Below are 21,807 nucleotides of genomic sequence, written 5' to 3' on the forward strand. Positions count from 1 at the left end.
TGGTTGAAAATAATGCTATTGGCGTCGATCAACTATTCCATTTATCTCTTGATGCTAGCGTCTTCAGGCGCGGATCTATGGTAGGAATATGGGGGGGGGGCGCCCCCGCTACCGCCCCCATGATACAAGGTAAGCGCCCCCTACGGTTCACAAAAATAATAACAAAATCATAATACATGTATTACATGAACTTTATGACAGAAACTGACTGGTGATGGCCATATATGCGACATTAATAAATTGTAGTCTAAATTTAAAATTTTTGAGCAGTTATTATTTATGACCTGATAATGCTCGTGACCACTACTTCGGGAATATGACCGAAACTGAATATCATACTTGAGACTATTATGATGATTATTCTCGTGGTGTTGTTATTATATAGAGAAAATCTTTACGAGGACTCAAATCGATTGACTACATGGTTATTGGTGTTTGAAGGTATTTTTGTTCTCACACTCATATGCCGAAAGTTTTGATTAACATAACTGCATCATATTTTAATCAACAACAATGTCTTATCGATTCTGATCGATTTTTATGAAGCATAAATAACGGTATTTTTGCCTTATTGACCTAAATATAAGAATGAAAACAGTCACTATATTAATAATAGACAGGTTAAACAGCCACATAATTCAAAGAGAGAGAGAGAGAGAGAGAGGGAGAGAGAGAGAGAGAGAGAGGGGGGGTAACGCCCACTCGACTCAAACTAAGTCATTTCTGGTTCTCCCTTGTTCTAAGTGGGTAAGACGCTAGCTCGCTAGCCTGGAGGTCGGGTGTTCGATCCTTGCATTGGCCGAGAAAGTTCATCCGGTTTTTCCGGCGTGGTTCTCCCTTGTCAGTGATGCATGACGGAGGGGCTGACAAGGAAAGCTGTCTAGTCGTTCGGATGGGACGAAAAACCGAGGTCCCGTGTACACACTGGCGTGCACGTAAAAGATCCCTTGGCAGTTGGAATTCGATATGAGAGTAGGCCGTAGTGCCGCTGTCCAGGCAAAATTTCCCTCATAGCACACGGTATGGCGTATGCCCGTCTTCATTAGCCCAGGTTAGGAGCAGAACAGTAGGACGTTAAACTCCATTTTATTTCATTTCACTAAGTCATTTCGGGGCTAACACATGGTTCAGTTTTATATCAATGACAGACCTTATGATACAGTGCGACATAATTCAAGTATGTGATAATCACCAGATAATTTCTGTTGGGGTTGGAAATGGTGAGATATATTTCAGAAAAAAGTATATGTATCACTCGTTGACAGTCGTCTTCTAAATACTGGAGAAGGGAGGGGTCACGGTGGTTAAGTGGGTAAGACGCCTACGCGCTAGCCGGGAGGTCGGCTGTTCGATCGCTGCACTGGCCGAGAAAGTTCATCCAGATTTTCCGGCGTGTGCATTGTAACGTAAGGTGTGTCATTGCATCAACTGGTGTGGTTTCGATTCCCCGTGTCCTCCGTTTTCCTCCCATTTCTAAAGACTCCTACGCGCAAGCGCAGTATTGATGTAAAATTGAAACACATGTTAGTCCCAAAATGACCTGGTATGTGTCGAGTGGACGTTAAACCCCATCTCTCTCTCTCTCTCTCTCTCTCTCTCTCTCTCCCTCTGTCTCTCTCTCTCTCTATGGCGTGGTCAAGTTGCGACTCTTGAAACTAGATGATAAAGATGGCAAGTTCCGCGACTCTCTCTCTCTCTCTCTCTCTCTCTTCTCTCTCTCTCTCTCCATGTTTGAAAACTTATCACAGGGTTTTAGTTTGGATGGTTTTGTTGCTACTCCCATTATCTATAACTAACACATAACACAATTATATGAAAAACAAGTTATTTATAAGTCTGGCGACGGCTAGACTAGGGTTCTATAGGCTATATCAAGCAAAGAATAATAATTAAGCCAAGTTACAATATAGTAAGTTTTGTAACATATATAATTTTACATTCATTACGGACACTCAATAAGAGAACCTGTCAACACAACATAATTATTTGTTATGACATTCACAGAATATCACACTCTAAGCATTACGTCATCAGGTGAACATGACGTCATCAGGTCAAGCGAGCGACAACTAAACAATGGTAAGATGGATAACAATAAGGGGACCGAGAGAGCGAGAGAGCGAGAGAGAGAGAGAGAGGGGGGGGGGTTAGCGTACACTCGACACAAACTAGGTAATTTTAGGCCTAACACTAATAATGCGCATATGAGTCTTTAGCAGTGGCAAGAAACGCGAGGTTGAGCATAGGGCACACCGCCATGTCGGGTGCAACCTTGTGATAGAAACCAGTCCGCTTGACTTAATGACAGACCTTATGACCTAAAGCGTGCATGATCTAACAAATGATTCGACATGTTTAAAGTAGCTAAGTCTCTAACTCAATATCATCCAATACCTTCGACAATGAAAACATGAATTATTTGTCAATTTTAATCAACATTGGTGTTGTGATCTTACCGGGAAAAGATGGGCTTCTGCAGTGATATCCAATATTTAAGACAAATAAACTTTACGATTGGTACACGAATCGTGTACCATAATGCATTTCTGTGCAATTTGTAACAAGCGACTTCGGAAGAATGAGGTTAGACATATTCCACAAGTCATGGCAAACGGTGACCCCCATATTTTTCTCTGGAGAGCATGCGCAATAAATACTATCGGTGTAGACTGGAATAAACAGACGCTAGAGATTGCTATTCGATTGGAACTTCTGGCGTATTTCGCCGAACATAACTGTTTTGAAATTAGAGTAAAAACGGAAACCATTGAATGTAAATCAGTTTTTTTACATTCATATTACATTATTATATACGTTGCGACCCATTTGTGTCAATTTTTAGGTCCCAAATATTAACAAGTTAGCTCCTTTAAAAGTGTGAATAATTATATTCTGCGATATCACCACGGTTAAAGCTGATACCATCCACCACATTATCCATCTGAAACTGTTGTGAAGAGCTAAGTTGTCCAGATAGAAGTTAAGAAAAGTCAGAAACAGTCAAAAACCTTGGAATGCCTAGATCCAGGAAGCGCTCGTGCAAAAAAGTAGGAAGCTTATTTTTCTTTCTAAACAATATTTCTATTCGGGATAACTAAATGGGATTGGAAAACAGCTTAGTCTGCAGGAAATGATATAAAAGATAACATCGGGTAATATTTCATTGTATTAAAAACAAAACGACCATATAAGAACAAAACACTTTGATGTAGAGAAACAAAGATTCACAAAAACAATATAGCAATAACTGGTACAGGGAAACTTGTCGGCTGATCGGCTGATATGTTTATATAATTTAATGAATAAAACATAGATCACCGCAGCGTGAAGTTGTATTTTCCCGTTATTTCAACCCTTGTGTATAGTCGTATTACACGCTAAAATCCTCTTATTGTCTCAGCCAGGTTAAAAAAAATAAAGTATTTTCATCCCGTATGAATACAGTTCTTACTTTATAGCTTTTTATACGTACTTATGGCTTTATACACTTCCTCCCATTGACGCTATAAACTTACTTACGTTATGGCTTTATAAACTTTCTTGTGGCTTTATAAATTTCTTTCTTGTGGCCTTATAACTTCTTGCTTGTGGCGTTATAAATTTCTTACTTATGACTTTATAAACTTACTTATGACTTTATAAACCTCTTCCCTAAGGCGTTATAAACTTCTCACTTATGACTTTATAAACTTACTTATGATTTTATAAACTTCTCACTTATGACTTTATAAACTTACTTATGACTTTATAAACTTACGTATGACTTTATAAACTTCTTACTGATGGCTTTCTAAACATCTTACTTATGACTTTATACACTTCGTCCCAATGGCGTTATAAATTCCCGGCCAACACAGGTATAGCAACAGGGAACCTCCAGATTAGCGAGCCAACGTCTTACTCGCTGACCATAACGCTGACCATTTCGTTTCGTTTTTCTCATCCTTTTGATGGTCTACACTACATGAAGATCTGATCGGTTGTAGACAAAGGTCGCGTCAGCGGTCGTTCGAACGGCTTTTGACCAGTGACATCAGACATTGCTTAATCAATCAGCGTTGACGTTTCTAGTGGATTATCCACAGTTCAATGCATCGCACGCCAAGAAGTCGCCGTAACAGATGGTTTCATTGGCTAATCCCTCACGCCATCCAGAACGCAGGTTATATAACAACTCTTCCAGATCCTAGTGTAGTACAGACAAATAAAACGAAATATTGAACTATAAAAAACGAAACGAAATAGGGTCTGTGTTTTAATCAGATTGGGAAAAACTCTACTCCTTGACAGACCTTAAGATTTGATGCGCACGTGTTTAACCACTAGACCCCGCCCCCTTCAATATGAACAAAGACTCGATATTGTCCAATGTCATCTGGTATTTGTGTGTGTTTTTTACGAGAATAATTAACTAAAGTGGAGATAAGAACAATAGTAAGAGATAAAATACAGACAAAAACCGTATTGTAAATATTAACAGGGAAATATCGGCACGATTCAAGCTATATGGTTGTTTTAGACGCTTGGATAAATATGGAGAAAAATCGATTATTAGTACATTGTCTGTCACGATCATCAACTCGGTAAGTCTTAAATGATGTATCGTAGGTAAATATCGCCTCTTTTAGTTTTCACCGGACATCAATTGTATTTACACGGTATATTATTTCAAGGTAAGATCTAGTATTCAAGGTATCAAGTTTCATACCATTAGTTAAAAAAACACGGCATCTTTGATTTGGGTAAAATAGGAAATAGACGACCTCATTAAATTCGATATGCTGATTAGTTTCTTGGGGTTGTTTTCAAATTTGTCATTCCGTGCACTTTTATTAAAATTGTTCTGGAATTTACAACAAATATATTAGCTTTGTGATATTTTAATGTTTTATTTATTATAATTATGTATAGTATGTCAATATAATATTGACTCAGGACACCTGTGTAGTTTTTCGAATGAGACGTAAAATCGAGGTCCCCTGTAGACATGCGTGCACGTATATAATAAAAAAAAAACCTTGGCAGTTGGAATTCGGCATAAGATTAGGTGGTAGGGCCGCAGCCTGGGTAAAATTTCCGTCATATCACAGAATATGCCGTATGCCCGTCTTCATTAGCCCAGTTGGTGCAGAAAAGTAAGACGTTAAACCCTATTTCATTTCATTTGTACAGCGCCTTACAGGTTTAAGAAGACGCATGTTGTCTGACAAATACTTACCACAGGAAATATGACAAAATGAGTGATATACATCTATTCAGTTCCAGTCTCTAATTTCAGATTGTAATTCTATATACATGTATATAATATATTTAATCTGAACTTAGAGATTACGATTTAATATCAACATGTCGCTCTTATTGTCATATATCATATCACTAGATGGAATAGATACGCCCCTCGGCGTATATATAATATTTATAATCTGAAATTAGAGATTCCTATTTTATATCTTTATATAAACATATCGTCCATATTGTCATACGTCACTAGATTGAATAGATACGCCGCTTGGACTTTATTTAAAATATCATATAATACTAGAAGACTTATTATGGATACAATCACTTGGTTTATTATATTGCAACGTTTCAATAAGATTTCACAAGTCGTTTTCAAGTAAATACCTAATGTACAAATGAGAAACATCATGGGTGATATAAATAAAATTAATAAATAGACAAAAAAATTCGTCCAGGTAAAAACGTCTCCACTTTATTTTATTCTTAAATACATAAAATCATATAAGCTAGCTGTCTGCCTTCTACAGACGTCTTCAGATATTCAAGTCTCAATACCACTCTTATTGTAACTGAATAATATGTCCCAATCTTTATTCTGGTCAACAAATTGTACTATTTTACAATATTCCAATTAATTGATGATACACATTTCATCTTAACACACCTAATTTAAAAAATTGGAAAAATTCAACTAAATGATTTGAAAAGCCTGACGTAAAGCTTTTCAAATATGACTTGGATTTAAAAATATATTTGAACCCTCTGGACAAGTAAAATAGGATTTAATGGATAGTTTACAAAACAGGTAAGACACTAACACATCTAGTACTTAGAATAAGGCTATTTTTGTTATTTTCTGGAGCTGTCAAGCCAGCAAGAATGTTATTGTCCCTTTAATAATGTATGCAAAATAATATATTCTTAATAATACAGTATATACATGTACAATCAACAATATCGTTAATTTAATGAGCTGTATAGACAGGTGACAAAGATTACTTTACAGGTTTAATAAGATTATAAGTCTACTTGGAATTCCTGCTAATAACTGAATTGGTGATCATAACCCTTAAACCTTTTGTTATAATATTAGTGGGCGTGTCTACATCTCATTAGTTACTAAATGCCTGTCAAGAATTAAATTATCATCCCTACTTTCTTTTACAATATGGTTTGTTGCCTGCACTGTAGATCATAAGGTTTGTCATTGATTCAAATGACATGTTTTTCACAGCTTGTACGCGCCCCCTACGTGCTAGTGGATTATTGAACTAAAACTGAACCATGTGTTCCTCCCGAAATGACCTAGTTTATGACAAGTGGACGTTAAAACCCATTTCTCTCTCCCTCTCTCCACCACCGACGCTGCAGAGGCTAGTTTGTGGGAACATGCGGTAAAAGAAAGACAATCTGCAAATCGGCTAATCTTTGCAATAATTAATATTTTTCAATTAATTAGGTATTATGGGGGATTAGATAAAGAGTTGACTGTTTTCGCTATAGTATAGTTAAAAACTAGATATCGTTAATAGAATATGCTGAAAATCTCTGCCAAATTGCTCCACTCTGAACCGAGATATTAGCTTTTGAATTTTAAGCTCAGGCTCGATCATCTTGTTTGGATTTAATCAAAATTGGGCGTTGGGCAGCAGATCGGATTCAATTCTAGTGAAAATCCGACACATAAGATGATATCGATAGTTGACGGGATTTATTCATCTATCGACATGTCAATTTTAATTACAATATTACTTTTAATACTTGATTTTTCACAAATGTAAAGAAATTGTCCATTTATAAAGAAAAATGTTCATAGGATCCCTTCCTATGTGCCGTAGCTGGCTTGCCAGTAGGCCTAGTGCATGACGATATGTATATTCATGTTTCGGTATATTAAAGAATACTCCGAAGTCAGGTAGATTTGAAGATAATATAAAGCTTTATTTTATAATCAGTAGTGGAATACCGCGTTTTATCAGTGAAATAAAAGTGTTAATGTTCTGGCTAAAGTAGTCCATGTTGTTTTTACCTAAAATGATTGTAAAATCATAACATAAATAGAACATTTGTCGTTTTGTCGTGAATAACATATTTTATTTCATCTCTAAGCAAGAAAACGTTTATATTTTCACTCATGCTAAGCATTCGTGAAAATATAAGTTTTCTTGCTTCTCGATGAAATAAAATATGTTATTCACTCTAAAATGACAAATATCCTCTATATAAGATACGGTGAGCTTTATGAAACAGAAATAATGACGTCACAGAATGTTTCAACGTTCATTCAATATTATCCACTTTAGAGTTGCCGTAAGAAATTACAAAATGGTTCAAATTAACTAATTGACACGCCGCTGCACCCCCACCCCCCACACACGTCTCAAAACTTACATATCCGCCATTATATATGATGAGGTCAATTTGTATGGAGAAGGTTAATTGATATAAAATTGTCCTTTGTAAATAATAAGCATTTCTAAGTGTAAAAAAGTTATTATGAATTATTGATGGGAGTTTAATCCCTATTTCATTACAGCATTGAAAGCTCACGTGGTTTTAATTACTACTGAACAATCAACAGGTTATTCTATTTCACTATAATATGTTACTTACATCCGCAACTGGATATCAAATGAAATGAAATCCGGGTTAAAGATCCTACTGTTCTGCTCCTACTGGGCTAATGAAGACCGGCATACGCCATACATTGTGCTATGAGGGAAAATGTGCCCGAGCAGCGGCATTGTGACCTACTCTTGTGTCGAATTCCATCTGCCAAGGACTCTTTAACGTGCACGCCAATGTATTCACGGGTCCTCGATTTTTCGTTCCATCCAAACGACTAGGCCCTCCGTTCAGCACCACAGACAAGTGGAAAGCACGCTGGAAAATTCCGATGAACTTTCTCGGCCAATGCAAGGATAGAACACGCAACCTCTGGACTAGCGAGCCAGCGTCTTACCAACTATGTCACGCAACCGTAATCTTATCCTTATATATATACATTGTTCCGTCTTCATTAGCCCAGTCGTAGCCGAACAGTAGGACGTTAAACCCAATTTCATTTCATTTATTTCATATAGTCAGCCATTAAATTGACGGGGTGTTGAATGGCCGAATGGTTAGCACGTGCGCGCTGTATCATAAATATAACACCTGTCACTGAGTCAAATGGCGTGGTTTCGAATCCCCGGTTGTACGTAACAAGGAGTTGGGTCACCTGTCCAACCTCGCGGGTTTTCTCCGGGTTCTCCGTTTTCCCCCCACTGCAAAAAACCCCTACGCGCAAGCGAATTATTGAAATAAAATTAAACCATATGTTAATCCAGAAATGACCTAGCTTGTGTCGAGTGGGCGTTATCTCTCTCTCTCTCTCCCTCTCTCTCTCTCACTTTAAATTGACCGTCCTAAATGTCGAGTGGGCGTTATCTCTCTCTCTCTCTCTCTTTCTCTCTCTCTCTCTCCCTCTCTCTCTTTCTCTCTCTCTCACTTTAAATTGACCATCCTAAATGATACGCATTAATTGTTAAGAGTCAAAATGATATTCTGAATTATAGACGAGAGCCCACATTGTTCAAACACACGGGGTATTTTATTTCAATATAATATTGTGTTACTTGCTTTCAACATTCTTTATTTGTATTTCAGAACACAGCTACATTTACAGTGTTTAGGTCAAAGGTCATAGTCGATTTATCAACAATCAAAACGTCATAGATTTAGACAGTCGACCTTTGAGAATACCGTAAGAAAGACGTTATGGTAGAAGGAAGGAAAGAGTGTATCTATGAATAAGTCATTTAACAGGCCGCACTGTTCATTAACAGGTGCATACATATATATACTCGTCAGCGTGATAAACTCGGTGAACAAGGAAAGGGGACGTAATTATGTTGTGAAATAGTGTCGTATTGTTACAAGGCTGTATATATATATCGGAATGTGAGATTTCAACATACATGTAATGCAGTATACATATCACTGAATTGATAACTGTGTGTATTGCGAAATATAAGGTGTATAATTAGCTGTATAGGGCAGTTAGCAAACAGTTAGTGTTGTATACTAGCAAAGACTGTTATTTGATCGATCAACGTAAACAGTATAAAACTACTAAACCTACCAACATGGGAAAGTTAAATATATTTGAAATAACGTTCGCTAACCCCCAGGGGGTTTTCTATGGGGGACAACTAATACAAGGTCATGTGACAGTGGAATTAAATGCTGAAATTAAAATGAGAGGTAAGCTCGACGATATTTAGTAGAATTTCAACACCTTTTCTTTATTAGATAGACCATTCATCGTGTTATTTTATGTCTATTTGTGAAGTGTAAAGGTCGTAAAGGGATATCGGAAAACATCCTAGAAAAATGGGTATAGCTCTTTCAACCAAGGAAATGTTGACTGTTAATAGTCGGTGTCTTGTCAAGCAAAATGGTTAATATCATTAGAGACGCAGTGAAGCCGTGAATGTAATAATCTATCGTGTGATATTAGTATACGCATGTGTAGTTAAGACCGTGGGAGTCTAATTAAGTATTTTTGATTTAACTTATTGCATGGAATTATCCTTGTGGGGGAACATGCAGTATTAAATATAGATATATTCCTGAACAAAGCATTGTAATAACAATTGTTAAAATTCTAACAAAGTGTGTAATACATGAAATAGGGTTTAACGTTCTAATTTCCTGCACCGACAGTCTCATACTAAGTCCCGTACTTAAATCTTGGGGTCATACAATAAGAAAGTTTTCCTCGGGCATCACCAATCCTCTGCTGACAAGGACAGCAGCTGTCTATAATCGTTCGGATGGGCCGAACAATAGAGGTCCTGTGTACCATTGGCGTGCTCGTAAAAGCTCCCTTGGCAGTTGGAATTCGATACAAGAGTAGGCTGTAGCGCCGCTGTATGGCGTATGCCGGCTGTGCCCGTCTTCATGAACACAGTAAAGACCCCTACGAGCTAGAGAATCATTGAAATAAAATTGAACCATACGTAGTTAGCCCTGAAATGACATAGTTTGACATAGTGGACGTTAAAGCCCATCTCTCTCTTTATCTCTTATTAGTCCAGTCGGAGCAGAACAGTAGGACGTTAAACCCCATTTCATTTCGTTTCCCAGACCTCTGCACTACACTGTATCTGTTCCAGATATAGACATATATATTACTAAACATTCTGCACGCAGAGAACTATCTACTTCATACTTCGAGAAAAGATCCCTGCCCTAATATAAATGGCCGCCATATCCAAAAATTAGCATACTGTTTTGTAATGTCATACACACAATTAGCATACTGTTTTGTAATGTCATACACACAATTAGTATACTGTTTTGTAATGTCATACACACAATTAGTATACTGTTTTGTAATGTCATACACACAATTAGTATACTGCTTTGTAATGTCATACACACAATTAGTATACTGTTTTGCAACGCAGCCCTAAAATCATTAGTGATCTGTGGCCTTATGGCCGACACTCGTAACCATCTTTCAGTGTATTATTTATAGATGGTTAAATGGTCATAGTTTATTACTACTCGGGTTCACATCAGTTATACGCATAAAGACTAATTAAACCTTTTTAATTTTATTAAATGGAAGCAGAATATATAATTTTAATATTCGCAAAATATACTTAGTGTTTTCGACTAAAATGTAAAATGAAATGAAATGGGGTTTAACGTCCTACTGTTCTGCTTCTAACCTGGGCTAATGAAGACGGGCATACGCCATACAGTGTGCTATGAGGGAAATTTTGCCCGGGCAGCGGCACTATCGCCTACTCTTATATCGAATTCCAACTGCCAAGGGATATTTTACGTGCATTCCAATGTATACACGTGACCTCGGTTTTTCGTCTCATCCGAAGGACTAGACAGCTGTCCTTGCCAGGCCCTCCATCCTGCATCACTGACAAGGGGGAACAAATTAAAATGTCGGTCAAGTAGCTTAGTGTCTGTTCTCAAGCGGGGCTAATTGTTGACAGGCTGCGTAAGTTTAGTATGATTAATATATGTGTATATAGAAATATATTAGCCATGTGTTTGTCTGATAAACAAAACAATTGGGATAAAATATAAAACGCTATATATAAATCTTTGTACAGGGTCATGGCTCGGGGAAGTGAGTAGACCGTCTACAATAACCTACTTACGGGATTTGTATAAAAGATCTGTTTACGTTGAACATAGGAATGCCAAATATCTCAGACATACTCTATACTATCATCAGCTTCGTCCTGGACAATATCAATCATGAATGAAAACAATCATAAGAAAGGCTCTTCACATAAGTTTGTATAAACATCCTAGACATCAAACAACATATCAAACATTTTTCTTTATCGACCCACATTGAAATGTGCTCGTATACTGCCGTCGCCCCGTCCGTCGGTCCGTCGTCGATAATAGCTTGGGGGCGCTCTAGACGCTACAGCTACTAGACTTTAATTGATACACAGGGTTAACGGCCATGAGACGAAGAAGCCTGGATTTTCAACGATGTCCGATAATTACTGCCAGAGTTATGGCCCTTGATCATTTTGAACAATCTTGCGGACGCTCTTGAGGCTAGAGTTAATATCCAAGCGACTGTCAATTTATACACATTGTTACAGGCCATGAGTAGAAGAAGACTAGTGATTTTCAACGATTTTCGATAATTACTGCCCTTGATCACCCTGAAAAATTTTGTGGACGCTCTGGAAGCTAAAGTTAATAACTGATTACTTCCAAAGTTGTGACCCTTGATAAAAAATCTTTTGTTTACTTAACGTTAGTACAGGACATTATAAGCCGAACAAATTCTAATGATTTCTGATAGTTATACTTAATGGGTTGCTACTCAGAGTATTGTATTGTAAATGTTTTCATCACTGACAAAAGACAAAAATATGCGACAACCGTTGTTGACTGCTGCGGGGGGTATGTTTGGTTGCCTGACAACCTATTGTTTTATAAATGAAATATTAAAGATGTATAATGTAAGATTTAGATAAAAGAGCTGACCGTTCTTGCTATTATAGATCAAAATTAGATCCCTGCATTGGCCGAGAAAGTTCATCCAGATTTTCCGGCGTGGTTCTCCCTTGTCAGTGATGCAGGACGGAGGGGCTGACACGGAAAGCTGTCTAGTCGTTCGGATGGGACGAAAAACCGAGGTCCCGTGTACAAATTGGCGTGCACGTAAAAGATCCCTTGGCAGTTGGAATTCGATATAAGAGTAGGCCGTAGTGCCGGTGTCCGGGCAAAATTTCCCTCGTAGCACACTGTATGGCGTATGCCCGTCTTCATTAGCCCAGGTTAGGAGCAGAACAGTAGGACATTAAACTCCATTTCATTTCATTTCATTTCAGATCAAAATTATACAATGAAAAATGAATATATTGAAGTTTTCATTCAAATTACTTTATTTCCGATGGAAGTTATAACACTGTTTGAAGATATATTGTAAATCGTAGCAACGGTACTTGACAACTGAGATTAAACCTTGATTGTCAACGTTATCTTTAAATTTGCAAATCTCGCACGTGTTCAAATCCATTTGCACTTCGACCTCTCTATGTCCAGAGATTTGATTATATAATAATTTAATATAACATTTGAAGCCAGAAGAATTGAAGACCTACAATAGGCAGGGTTAGCTCTCCAATTGCATCTTTAAGTAGAATGTGCCAACGCTTAATCAAATTATGCTGGTTACTCTACTAAATAATAGTCGGTATGATTAGGGCCAATTATATCATTACGCACAAATTATGATGTGATCTTATTACTAATCCATTAATCTAAATTTCCGCTTAAAGTAGATAAATCTCTAATTCAGTATTATCTATAATCTTCGACGTTACAAAAACACGAATTAATATTGGCCCATTTCAAGCAATAGGACCCATTGGTGTTGTTATCGTACCGTAAAGATATGGGCCCCCGATATCCAATATTTAAGACATAATACACATCTGCGACGTAATTTTTGAGTGCTCTGGAGCGCCAATTGTAATGACCGGGCCCCTTGATGCGTTAATGAAATGTCAAACCGTGCTCCCGGTGTAGATTGGACTAACCAACCGCAAGCGACAGTCATTCAATTTGGACTGCTCGCGTATTGCGACAAACATAACTCATTAGAAATTACAATAAAAATATTTTAAGAATGAATGTAATTCAGTTTATATACACACTATTTACAACAATGTGTGCCCTTTGACCCATTTTCGGGAATTTTAGGTTCAAAAGAATAGAGATTTTGTTCCTTTAACATGACACTGAAATATAATACTACAATTGTCATGATCTATTTGTACGACACCAATATTTTGTGCATTGGCTATGTTAACATTTAACATTTGAGTGCTCGGGTAATTATTATATTATTACAAGCAAACATTTTCCATGTTACTAACATTACACATTTGATTGTTCGGGGAATTATATTATTGCAAGCAAACATTTAAAACCATTGTCAAATACTTCACTTTATGTCAAAACTAACCAGAATTACATATTTATGTACATGGGTATGGGTGTGTGGGTGTGGGTGTGTGGATGGTGGTGGTGGTGGTGTGTGTGTGTGTGTGTGTGGGGGGGGGGGGGGTCACGGTGGCTAAGTGACATTTGATTGCTTGAGGAATTATTAGATTATTGTAAACACACATTTGAAACCATTGCCAAATACTTTACTCCATGTTTAAAACTAACCATCATTACATGTAAATGGGCATCACTGTATGAGATATCACTGTATCGGGGATGGGGTCCAACGCGTGCGTTTTATATCACACGGTCTGTAAGAGTAGGGTCGCCTGCCTAATATCGTATGTTTTCTTTTACTGCTAAAGAGTCTTGCTCACAAGAGAATTATTAAAATCAAATTGTTTCAAAATGACTTATTTTTAGTCGAGGAGATATCTAAAATCTTTTGTGTATTAATGTTTTTCTCACGTTAATGTCATGTCTGGGTATTAGGATATGTTTCTAAAAGCATTTTCTTATATTGCTTTCAGGAATAAGACTGCATTTTGAAGGTGGAGCACGAGTTCACTGGTCAGAACAACACAGTACAGGTAGCGGTAAAAATAGAAGAACAGTCACCAGACATTATTCATCCAGTGAAACATATTTTAATCATATACTCGTTTTATTTGGTAAAGGTAAGTAATAGAGGTTTCGAAACCTTACATTTAAACTTACATTTACATTTAGCCATTAAACGTCATCGGTTTTTGTGAAGTATGACGTGAAGCCTACGCCATAAAACGTGTGTCCGACGGATAGCAGCTTCCATAACTGTAAGTTCACAACACTTAGCTAATTCTTGTTTAATTTCTATAATCCAGTCCATAATTTTCCCCTGAATCCTGGTTTTCATGAACTAATTCCACAGAGAAGACTTTCTCCTTCATGTAGACAAAATAAGAAGAGGCTGAGACAAAACACGTGCGTGCTTTAGTAATTTCATCTTTAACAATCTATCCATGATGAAAATTAATCGAGATCATGGACACGTTTGTGTCGCCACCTACTAAGTGTGAATTTTGCGAAACGTCATAATGTACAGTTTCCATTTACAATTATTTAAATGTAAATGTAAGTGTAACTGTTAAGTTGCCAAACCTCTGTATTAGCTTTTTGGGAGCGGTATTTGTCATTATAGGTTTGCACAGTGTGTGTTAAAGAAAACATCATATTTAACTGAATATAATTTGAATATTTCTTGCAATTGCTTTATGTTATCAGGTCCAGGGCAGAGGGGAGACGACCCAGTTTTACAAGCAGGGAGATATGTGTATCCATTTAGTTTCCAGTTGCCCACAGGAATACCATCATCTTATGAAAGTTTTACTGGGCGGGTTCGATATTCAGTAGCCGGTGTCATCGATCGTCCCTGGAAGTTTGATCATACAACGAGACGAGCGTTTACAATAGTCGATCCTCTAGATCTGAACCTTGAACCACAAGCCATGGTAAATATGTTAGAGTCTTTTACATTTGATATTCCTCTTGATCTTAAAGGGACATAAGGTGAGATTGGATAAAGAGCTGACAGTTCTCTTATAATAGTTAGAAAATAAATAGATAATGAAAACAAAATATGCTGAAAATTTCAGTCAAAATGCTTTACTCTCACCCGAGATATTAGTCACAGAATTTTAGACTAGTCTCGGTCTTCATTACTGACGTTGGTATATGATAACAAACAAAGTCTCGATTATCCATTTTTACGTTAAATTGTATCTATCACAAATATATATTCAAATTCAGCAAATACCCCAGGCTGATGATGGCATCGAGCGTTAAATACGGTCTGGATAAGTTAATTAATGTCTAATTAATAATTTAGATAACATTTCAGGGCAACAGACAAGACCTGTAATAGGCAAATTTAGCTCTTGCATAATACATGCTTAATCTAGAATCAGTTTAAAGTTCTGTTTTAGCTCCGCACGAGTTGTCTTTAGTTTTTGAAAGTAGATATTTAATCACGAAAACGGTAGCAGAATTTGTGGCAATGAAATGACGTTAAGCGGCTTATGGGTCTGCATCAACTTGAATAATGAAAACTGACATGCATCATGTAATGCGCTATAAGGGTAATAATTTCTGTTCACACCAAATTGAGCAAACATTTCTTTAGTAGAAAGAATTAAAGCACAAAGATTAAGGCTATCAACGACAACGAAACGTGTGGATGACTGACCACTATCTATCTATCTATATATTGAAATAAAATTGAACCATGTGTTAGTCCCGAAAGGACCTAGTATGTGTCGAGTCAACGTTAAACCCCATTTCTCTCTCTCTCTCTCTCTCTCTTCTCTCTCTCTCTCTTATATATATAATTTTATTTCAATAATTCGCTTGCGCGTAGGGGTCTTTAGCAGTGGGAGGAAACCGAAGGACCTGGTGAAAACCCATGGGATTGGACAGGCGACCCTGCTCCTTGTTACGTACAACCGGGGAATCGAAATCCCGCCAGTTGACTCAATGACAGACCGTATGATACAGCGCGCGCGTGCTAACCATTCGGCCATCCAACCCCCTATCTATATAGAGAATTATTAATGGCATTTGTCGTCAAATGAATATATAGTTACCATTAATCCTTGTATTTTTCAGCAAGGTGCCACAGGAAATGGCCAGAAGACATTATGCTGTCTATGCTGTGAGTCCGGACCAATTAGTGCAGTGTTGCGGCTTGACAGATTAGGTTATGTACCTGGAGAGGCCATCGCCATTAGTGGTGAAATAAATAATGGCAGTCGAAGAAAAATGACCAGTTCGTTCGCTGACATTAGAATGGTAAGTATTGACCAAGATCTTGATATTAGGGTCCTAATTGCTGTTCGGTTAAAGATAAACCTTATCAAATTCCACTGAATTGCCAAGAACTTAAAATTGAGGTGACAGCTTCCATTGATTGTACATGATCAAGGATTACCTATCTGAATATGCGACTGCTCATCCAAAAGCGAAATATTAAGATAACGACCAACCCTTATGTTAGTGTAGAGGATGGGCTAAATTAACTGGAATTGATATTATATATGGACACTTTGTAGATATACCAAACAATGAAAGGATGATCCCAAAAATTTCGAGACAAGATTTACTAGTTTATAAAATTACAGCACAAAGTTATGCTCATTCATAAAACTTTGGATCATGGCTGCCGGTCTTTGGAGTAGGGTTTCTCTTAAACATTGGCGACTTGATGCTTGTCTGAAGTTGTACAATGTGAAGGGAAATGACAAAAATAGCATTTATCTCACAATTTGGGACTTTCCAGTACCACCCCCCCTCCCAATCTGATTAAAACACAGATCCTATTTCGTTTCGTTTTTTTATAGTTCGTTTTATTTGGCTTTACTACACTAGGATCTGGAATAGTTGTTATAATACCGGCGTTCTGGTTGAAGTGAGGGATAAGCCAATGACACAGTCTGTTACGGCGACTTCTTGGTGTGCCATGCACAGAACTGTGGGTATACCACTACAAACGCCAACGTTGATTGATTAATCAATGTCTGACGTTATAGGGTCAAAATCCGCTTGTATGACCCGTGATACGACCTTCGAGAACAACTTGTCTGATCTTCATGTAGTGTGGGTCATCGAAAGTATAAAAAAACGAAACGAAATATAGATCTGTATTTTAATCAGATTGCAGTACTTTGTTTTAATGATGTCATTCAGTACATCCAACACCACCAGAAGCCATCATAAAAACTTTTCTTGCGAGGTTTTGGGTGTTGACATTGTTTTTTCAAATATCGCCCAGTTTCAATCAGGCGATATCCTGGCGGTATTATCATACATTTCGAAAATCATGTACTATAATCGTTTTCTTCCAGACCATTCAATATCACGCTACAACAAAGACTAAAACAGTTTGTAATACTGTGTCTAAAATCAGCCATGGGCCCATTCTACCCGGTGATGGTGATATTTGGAACGGCGATCAACTACATATACCCCCGTTACCGCCTTCTCGTTTACGTGGATGTCGTATTATAGATATAACTTATACAGTAACGGTAAGATAAATATGTTTAATTTTTTCCCCATTATTTTCTCTAATATTATATATGGCTGTACATCTATTCATGATCATATATGAACCATGTCGTCAGTAGTAAGGGAATCACTTACAAAAGGGCTACTAGTAAGAGGGACAACAACAGCTGATCTCCGTGGTGAAATGAAATGACATGGGGTTTGACGTCCTACTGGTCTGGCCCGACTGGGCTAATGAAGACGAGCATACGCCAGACAGCGGCGATAGGCGTACTCTTATATCGAATGCCAACTGCCAAGGAATCGTTAACGTACACGTCAATTTGTACACGGGATCTCGGTTTGTCGTTCCATCCGGACGACTAGACAGCTGTCCTTCCTTGTCAGACCCTCCGTCTTGCACCACTGACTAGGGAAAACCTCTTCGGAAAATCCCAATGAACTTTCTCGGCCAACAACGAGATCTAACATGCGTCCTACAGTCAAGCGAGCCATAGTGTCTTAGCCACCATGGCTCCAGATCCCCATGGTGCATCTGCGATAACATTAATGCCATTTGTTTTCCCCATTACTCTGAATTCTGATATTTGTGCTATGTAAATTTTCAGTTAAACGTTGACCCGTCTGGAATAGGATTTGACTTGGTGGTACCAATAAATATTTTAATAGGCTCCATACCTCTCCAGTCAGTAGCAAGACAGTATGGTCCACCACCACCTCTCCCTCTGCCTCCGACAGATTATACTAACACGGGACCTAATGATATTCAACTTCAACCTACCATGCCATCAGCGCCTTCCAATATGGATATGCGTAAGTAAATCAAGATCAGATATTTAAACTAATATATTATTCACACCTATACTTACACAAACACGTTTGTGCGTACGATCGACACCTCTGTCGTATGTTTTACATATCTTTTAACGTCAACATAAATTCGGTTGTTGCACATCCAACCTCGTGGGATTTCTCCGGGCTCCCCCCCCCCCATCCCGGTTTCCTCCCACTGCTAAAGACCCCTACGCGCAAGCAAATTATTGAATTAAAACCATATGTTAGTGCCGAAATGACCTAGTTTGTGTCGAGTGGACGTTACCCCTCTCTCTCTCTCTCTCTCTCTCTCTCTCTCTCTCTCTCTCGGTTGTACCACCAGGCAAATTACATGCCAGTATGACGGGCTGTTTTTTTTAGACTTGTTTTATTATTATTATTATTATTACAGCATATTTATAGTGCACCCTTTCATATAACATGTTCAGAGGCACTTTACAAAGTGACAATGTAAATCACACATAAACAACAAGATTATGGGCATGTTAACGATTGTACTGAAATACAAATCATTCATGGTGTCAAACCAACGGAAATTCCAATTGTTCTAGATCGAGTTATACGTATTTTGTTTATTTAAGTGTCGTTGAAAAATATTTATAGATGAAGTTAATCCACCTTTGACTTGTAGCAATCTGAAATCGATTTGTCGGTTGAGAAGGGAGATAACTGCGTATATATTTCAATTTTTTGTAAATTATCGACTAGTCGTTTCAGTAATTATAGAAATATGGTGTTATTTGGAGATATTAGGTTGTTAATTGATACCAGTGTGTAGTATTTGATACGTGTTTGGTAGTATTGGGTTATTATGTTATGTGCTAGTTTTAGATGATATAAGGAGGCAAATTGAACAGTCAGGCATCGGCAATCGCATTTGAAGTAATTTTCCCACGATATTACATACTACTTTTGAAAAACTTCAAGTAATATGCACATTTTGCATTATTATGTTGTAGTATTGGGTAGTATGTGGTGATATTGGGGTGGTATTGGAGTGGTATTGGGTGGTATTGGGTAAATCCTCCTACCCTTTTACAATAGATTTTTATCTTCTTGGAAAGTTTCCCTGGCAACGTTATCTATAGTATTTATATACAATATGGTAGCTTTGTTTCGGGACACCTACATTTTTATTTTTTAAAAATACAAAATCTACATTTTTTGGTTTTCAATTTTTCAGCTCCACCATCCTATGCTGAATGTGTTTTTGGTAAAGTTAATATACGTGAAGAGAATGATAATGAACACATACGAGGCAATATGGATTATGCCCCTGTTTATACCTATTATAACTGGAATCAACATAACGCTAATACATTTGTGCCTGTAGCTGAACAACAATAAAACAGACTATAATATCTTCGTGTCTGTATACGAACGGAAAAATACCCCTACAACATTCCATCTAAATCCGTATACTATACAGGATTAATGCAACACATTTAAAGACAACCCTGCCTTAGCTGAACGAATATCAATATTGTTATTTGGACCTAAAATTTAAAAACTTGTTATTGGTGTGATAGTTTGTTTAAAGTCCATATTGTACATTGAAATTTTTCAAGAAGTAAAACCTTCTCTACTCTAGCCTAGAGTCCGGAAATCAACATCGTACACAGTATAGACTTTTGGCAAGCGTAAATTCCTGGTCCGCATTGTGTATCCGTATTTATTTTGCGTGTGACGTCATCAATGTGTGTGTGTATTGTTCACACGTGATACGGCACACGGCATACGGTATCATGTATCGAACAGCTTTCATACGGAAACGATCCATATACCTTTGTCGTCTTTTACAATTTTTTTTTGCTCCGTTTAGACGCTGAAATATTGCATCATGGCGTTTTTATGAATCTAAGTGTATCCTAGAACACGATGATGTATATTTGATGCGATTTTAACCATGATAAAGACTAGAATTTAATCATTATTTTTGATGGGTTTTTCTCGGAATTTTCATACTTTTCCAGTCTGTCTGTGTGCATGCTGGTTGATCTACGTGCTAAATTTATTGAGGTGAGGCCTTGCAAATCTGTAAATGATTTTAGTTTATGATAAAGGGGTATGAACTTTCTGAAATAATACATTAGTGAATCCATTAATTGCTGTCGAGTCAAGTCGAAGATTTTTTGATAAGATTGGACATTATTTTTAATAGCCCAGCCACTGTCGAGCGACCTCAACCCCTCCGGGAAATTGTAGACTAGGAATTTGACGAGTACTGACGGTGAACTTGGTAGATATCTGCCATCATGCTGTAATAGAACAAAGCTCAGCTCAATGATGCATACGTACGCGACACGAAAATCAGTCAAAACTCAAACACTTCATTGACGCAAAGTATCACATATACGATACGGATACGTGATACGGATGGGGAAAATTCCATTTGCCAAAAATCTCTAGCCTGTCTTAAAATATACGGCTTATATGAACGGCGTATTCCCCGGGTGGTCAGAGTATTTGGTCCGTTGATAAAAGCCTTCTTGTCCGAAATTCAACAACCCATACAGTCTGTCTTGGTGCTCATACTTAGAGATTTGAGATACGAGCTCATACACAAATTCATTTATGGTGTTGCATCATTACAAAAAATGTATTTTCTTCATTGGTTAGAATGTAAGAAAACATGGTCTATACCTGACCTTTCTGTGTGAAATATTTTATAACATCTCATTTTGATGTATATATAACATAGTACATTTTACAACAAAGAGCAGTTCGTTCATAAGATCAAGTCTAAAATGGATATGGTATTATGTTGTTGTTATTGTTATTTATGATGATATTTGATTAACCAGTCCATTATGTCATTTATGTATTTAGTATATATGGCTATCATTCCTTCACTGATCTGCCTATAAAACTATGATGATTTTTGATTAACCAGTCTATTATGTCATTTATGTATTTAGTATATATGGCTACCACGCCTTCACTGATCTGCCTTAAAAACTATTTTTGGAAAATAGCCAAATATAAATATTCACTTTCACTTATAGTTTTAGTGTCAATTATTTTCGTATAATTGATATTAGATATTTATCCAGCCATCCTGAAGTGCCTGTACAAATAACGATAATACTATATTAGTTTATTTATACTGTTTTTTAAAAGAATGTATTGGCATAACATGATGTTATTATTTGTTATATTTGTATTAATTTGTTTTGCAATGAATTATATATTATTACAGAA

The 21,807-nt window shown here is 37.2% G+C and overlaps 1 protein-coding gene across 1 annotated transcript; it reads left to right on the forward strand.

Annotated features, from left to right (window-relative positions):
• Positions 1–8,964: 8,964 nt before the first annotated feature.
• On the forward strand, positions 8,965–21,807 carry LOC130010227 (arrestin domain-containing protein 3-like). Its single transcript, XM_050547372.2, has 7 exons — positions 8,965–9,486; positions 14,262–14,408; positions 14,995–15,221; positions 16,375–16,557; positions 17,610–17,792; positions 18,381–18,585; positions 19,790–21,807. The coding sequence occupies exons 1-7, from the start codon at positions 9,369–9,371 to the stop codon at positions 19,951–19,953; spliced, it is 1,227 nt and encodes a 408-aa protein (XP_050403329.2). The 5' UTR covers positions 8,965–9,368; the 3' UTR covers positions 19,954–21,807.

Source organism: Patella vulgata, chromosome 4 (assembly GCF_932274485.2).
Source record: "Patella vulgata chromosome 4, xgPatVulg1.2, whole genome shotgun sequence".
In the NCBI taxonomy this organism is placed as follows: domain Eukaryota; kingdom Metazoa; phylum Mollusca; class Gastropoda; family Patellidae; genus Patella; species Patella vulgata.

What these genes read in the sequence shown, in the direction of transcription:
- LOC130010227 (XM_050547372.2), top strand. Translation starts at nt 9,369, where the DNA reads ATGGGAAAGTTAAATATATTTGAAATAACGTTCGCTAACCCCCAGGGG. An exon ending in TGCTGAAATTAAAATGAGAG is followed by an intron (nt 9,487 to 14,261) that starts GTAAGCTCGACG and finishes TATTGCTTTCAG; the next exon opens with GAATAAGACTGCATTTTGAA. An exon ending in ACTCGTTTTATTTGGTAAAG is followed by an intron (nt 14,409 to 14,994) that starts GTAAGTAATAGA and finishes TTATGTTATCAG; the next exon opens with GTCCAGGGCAGAGGGGAGAC.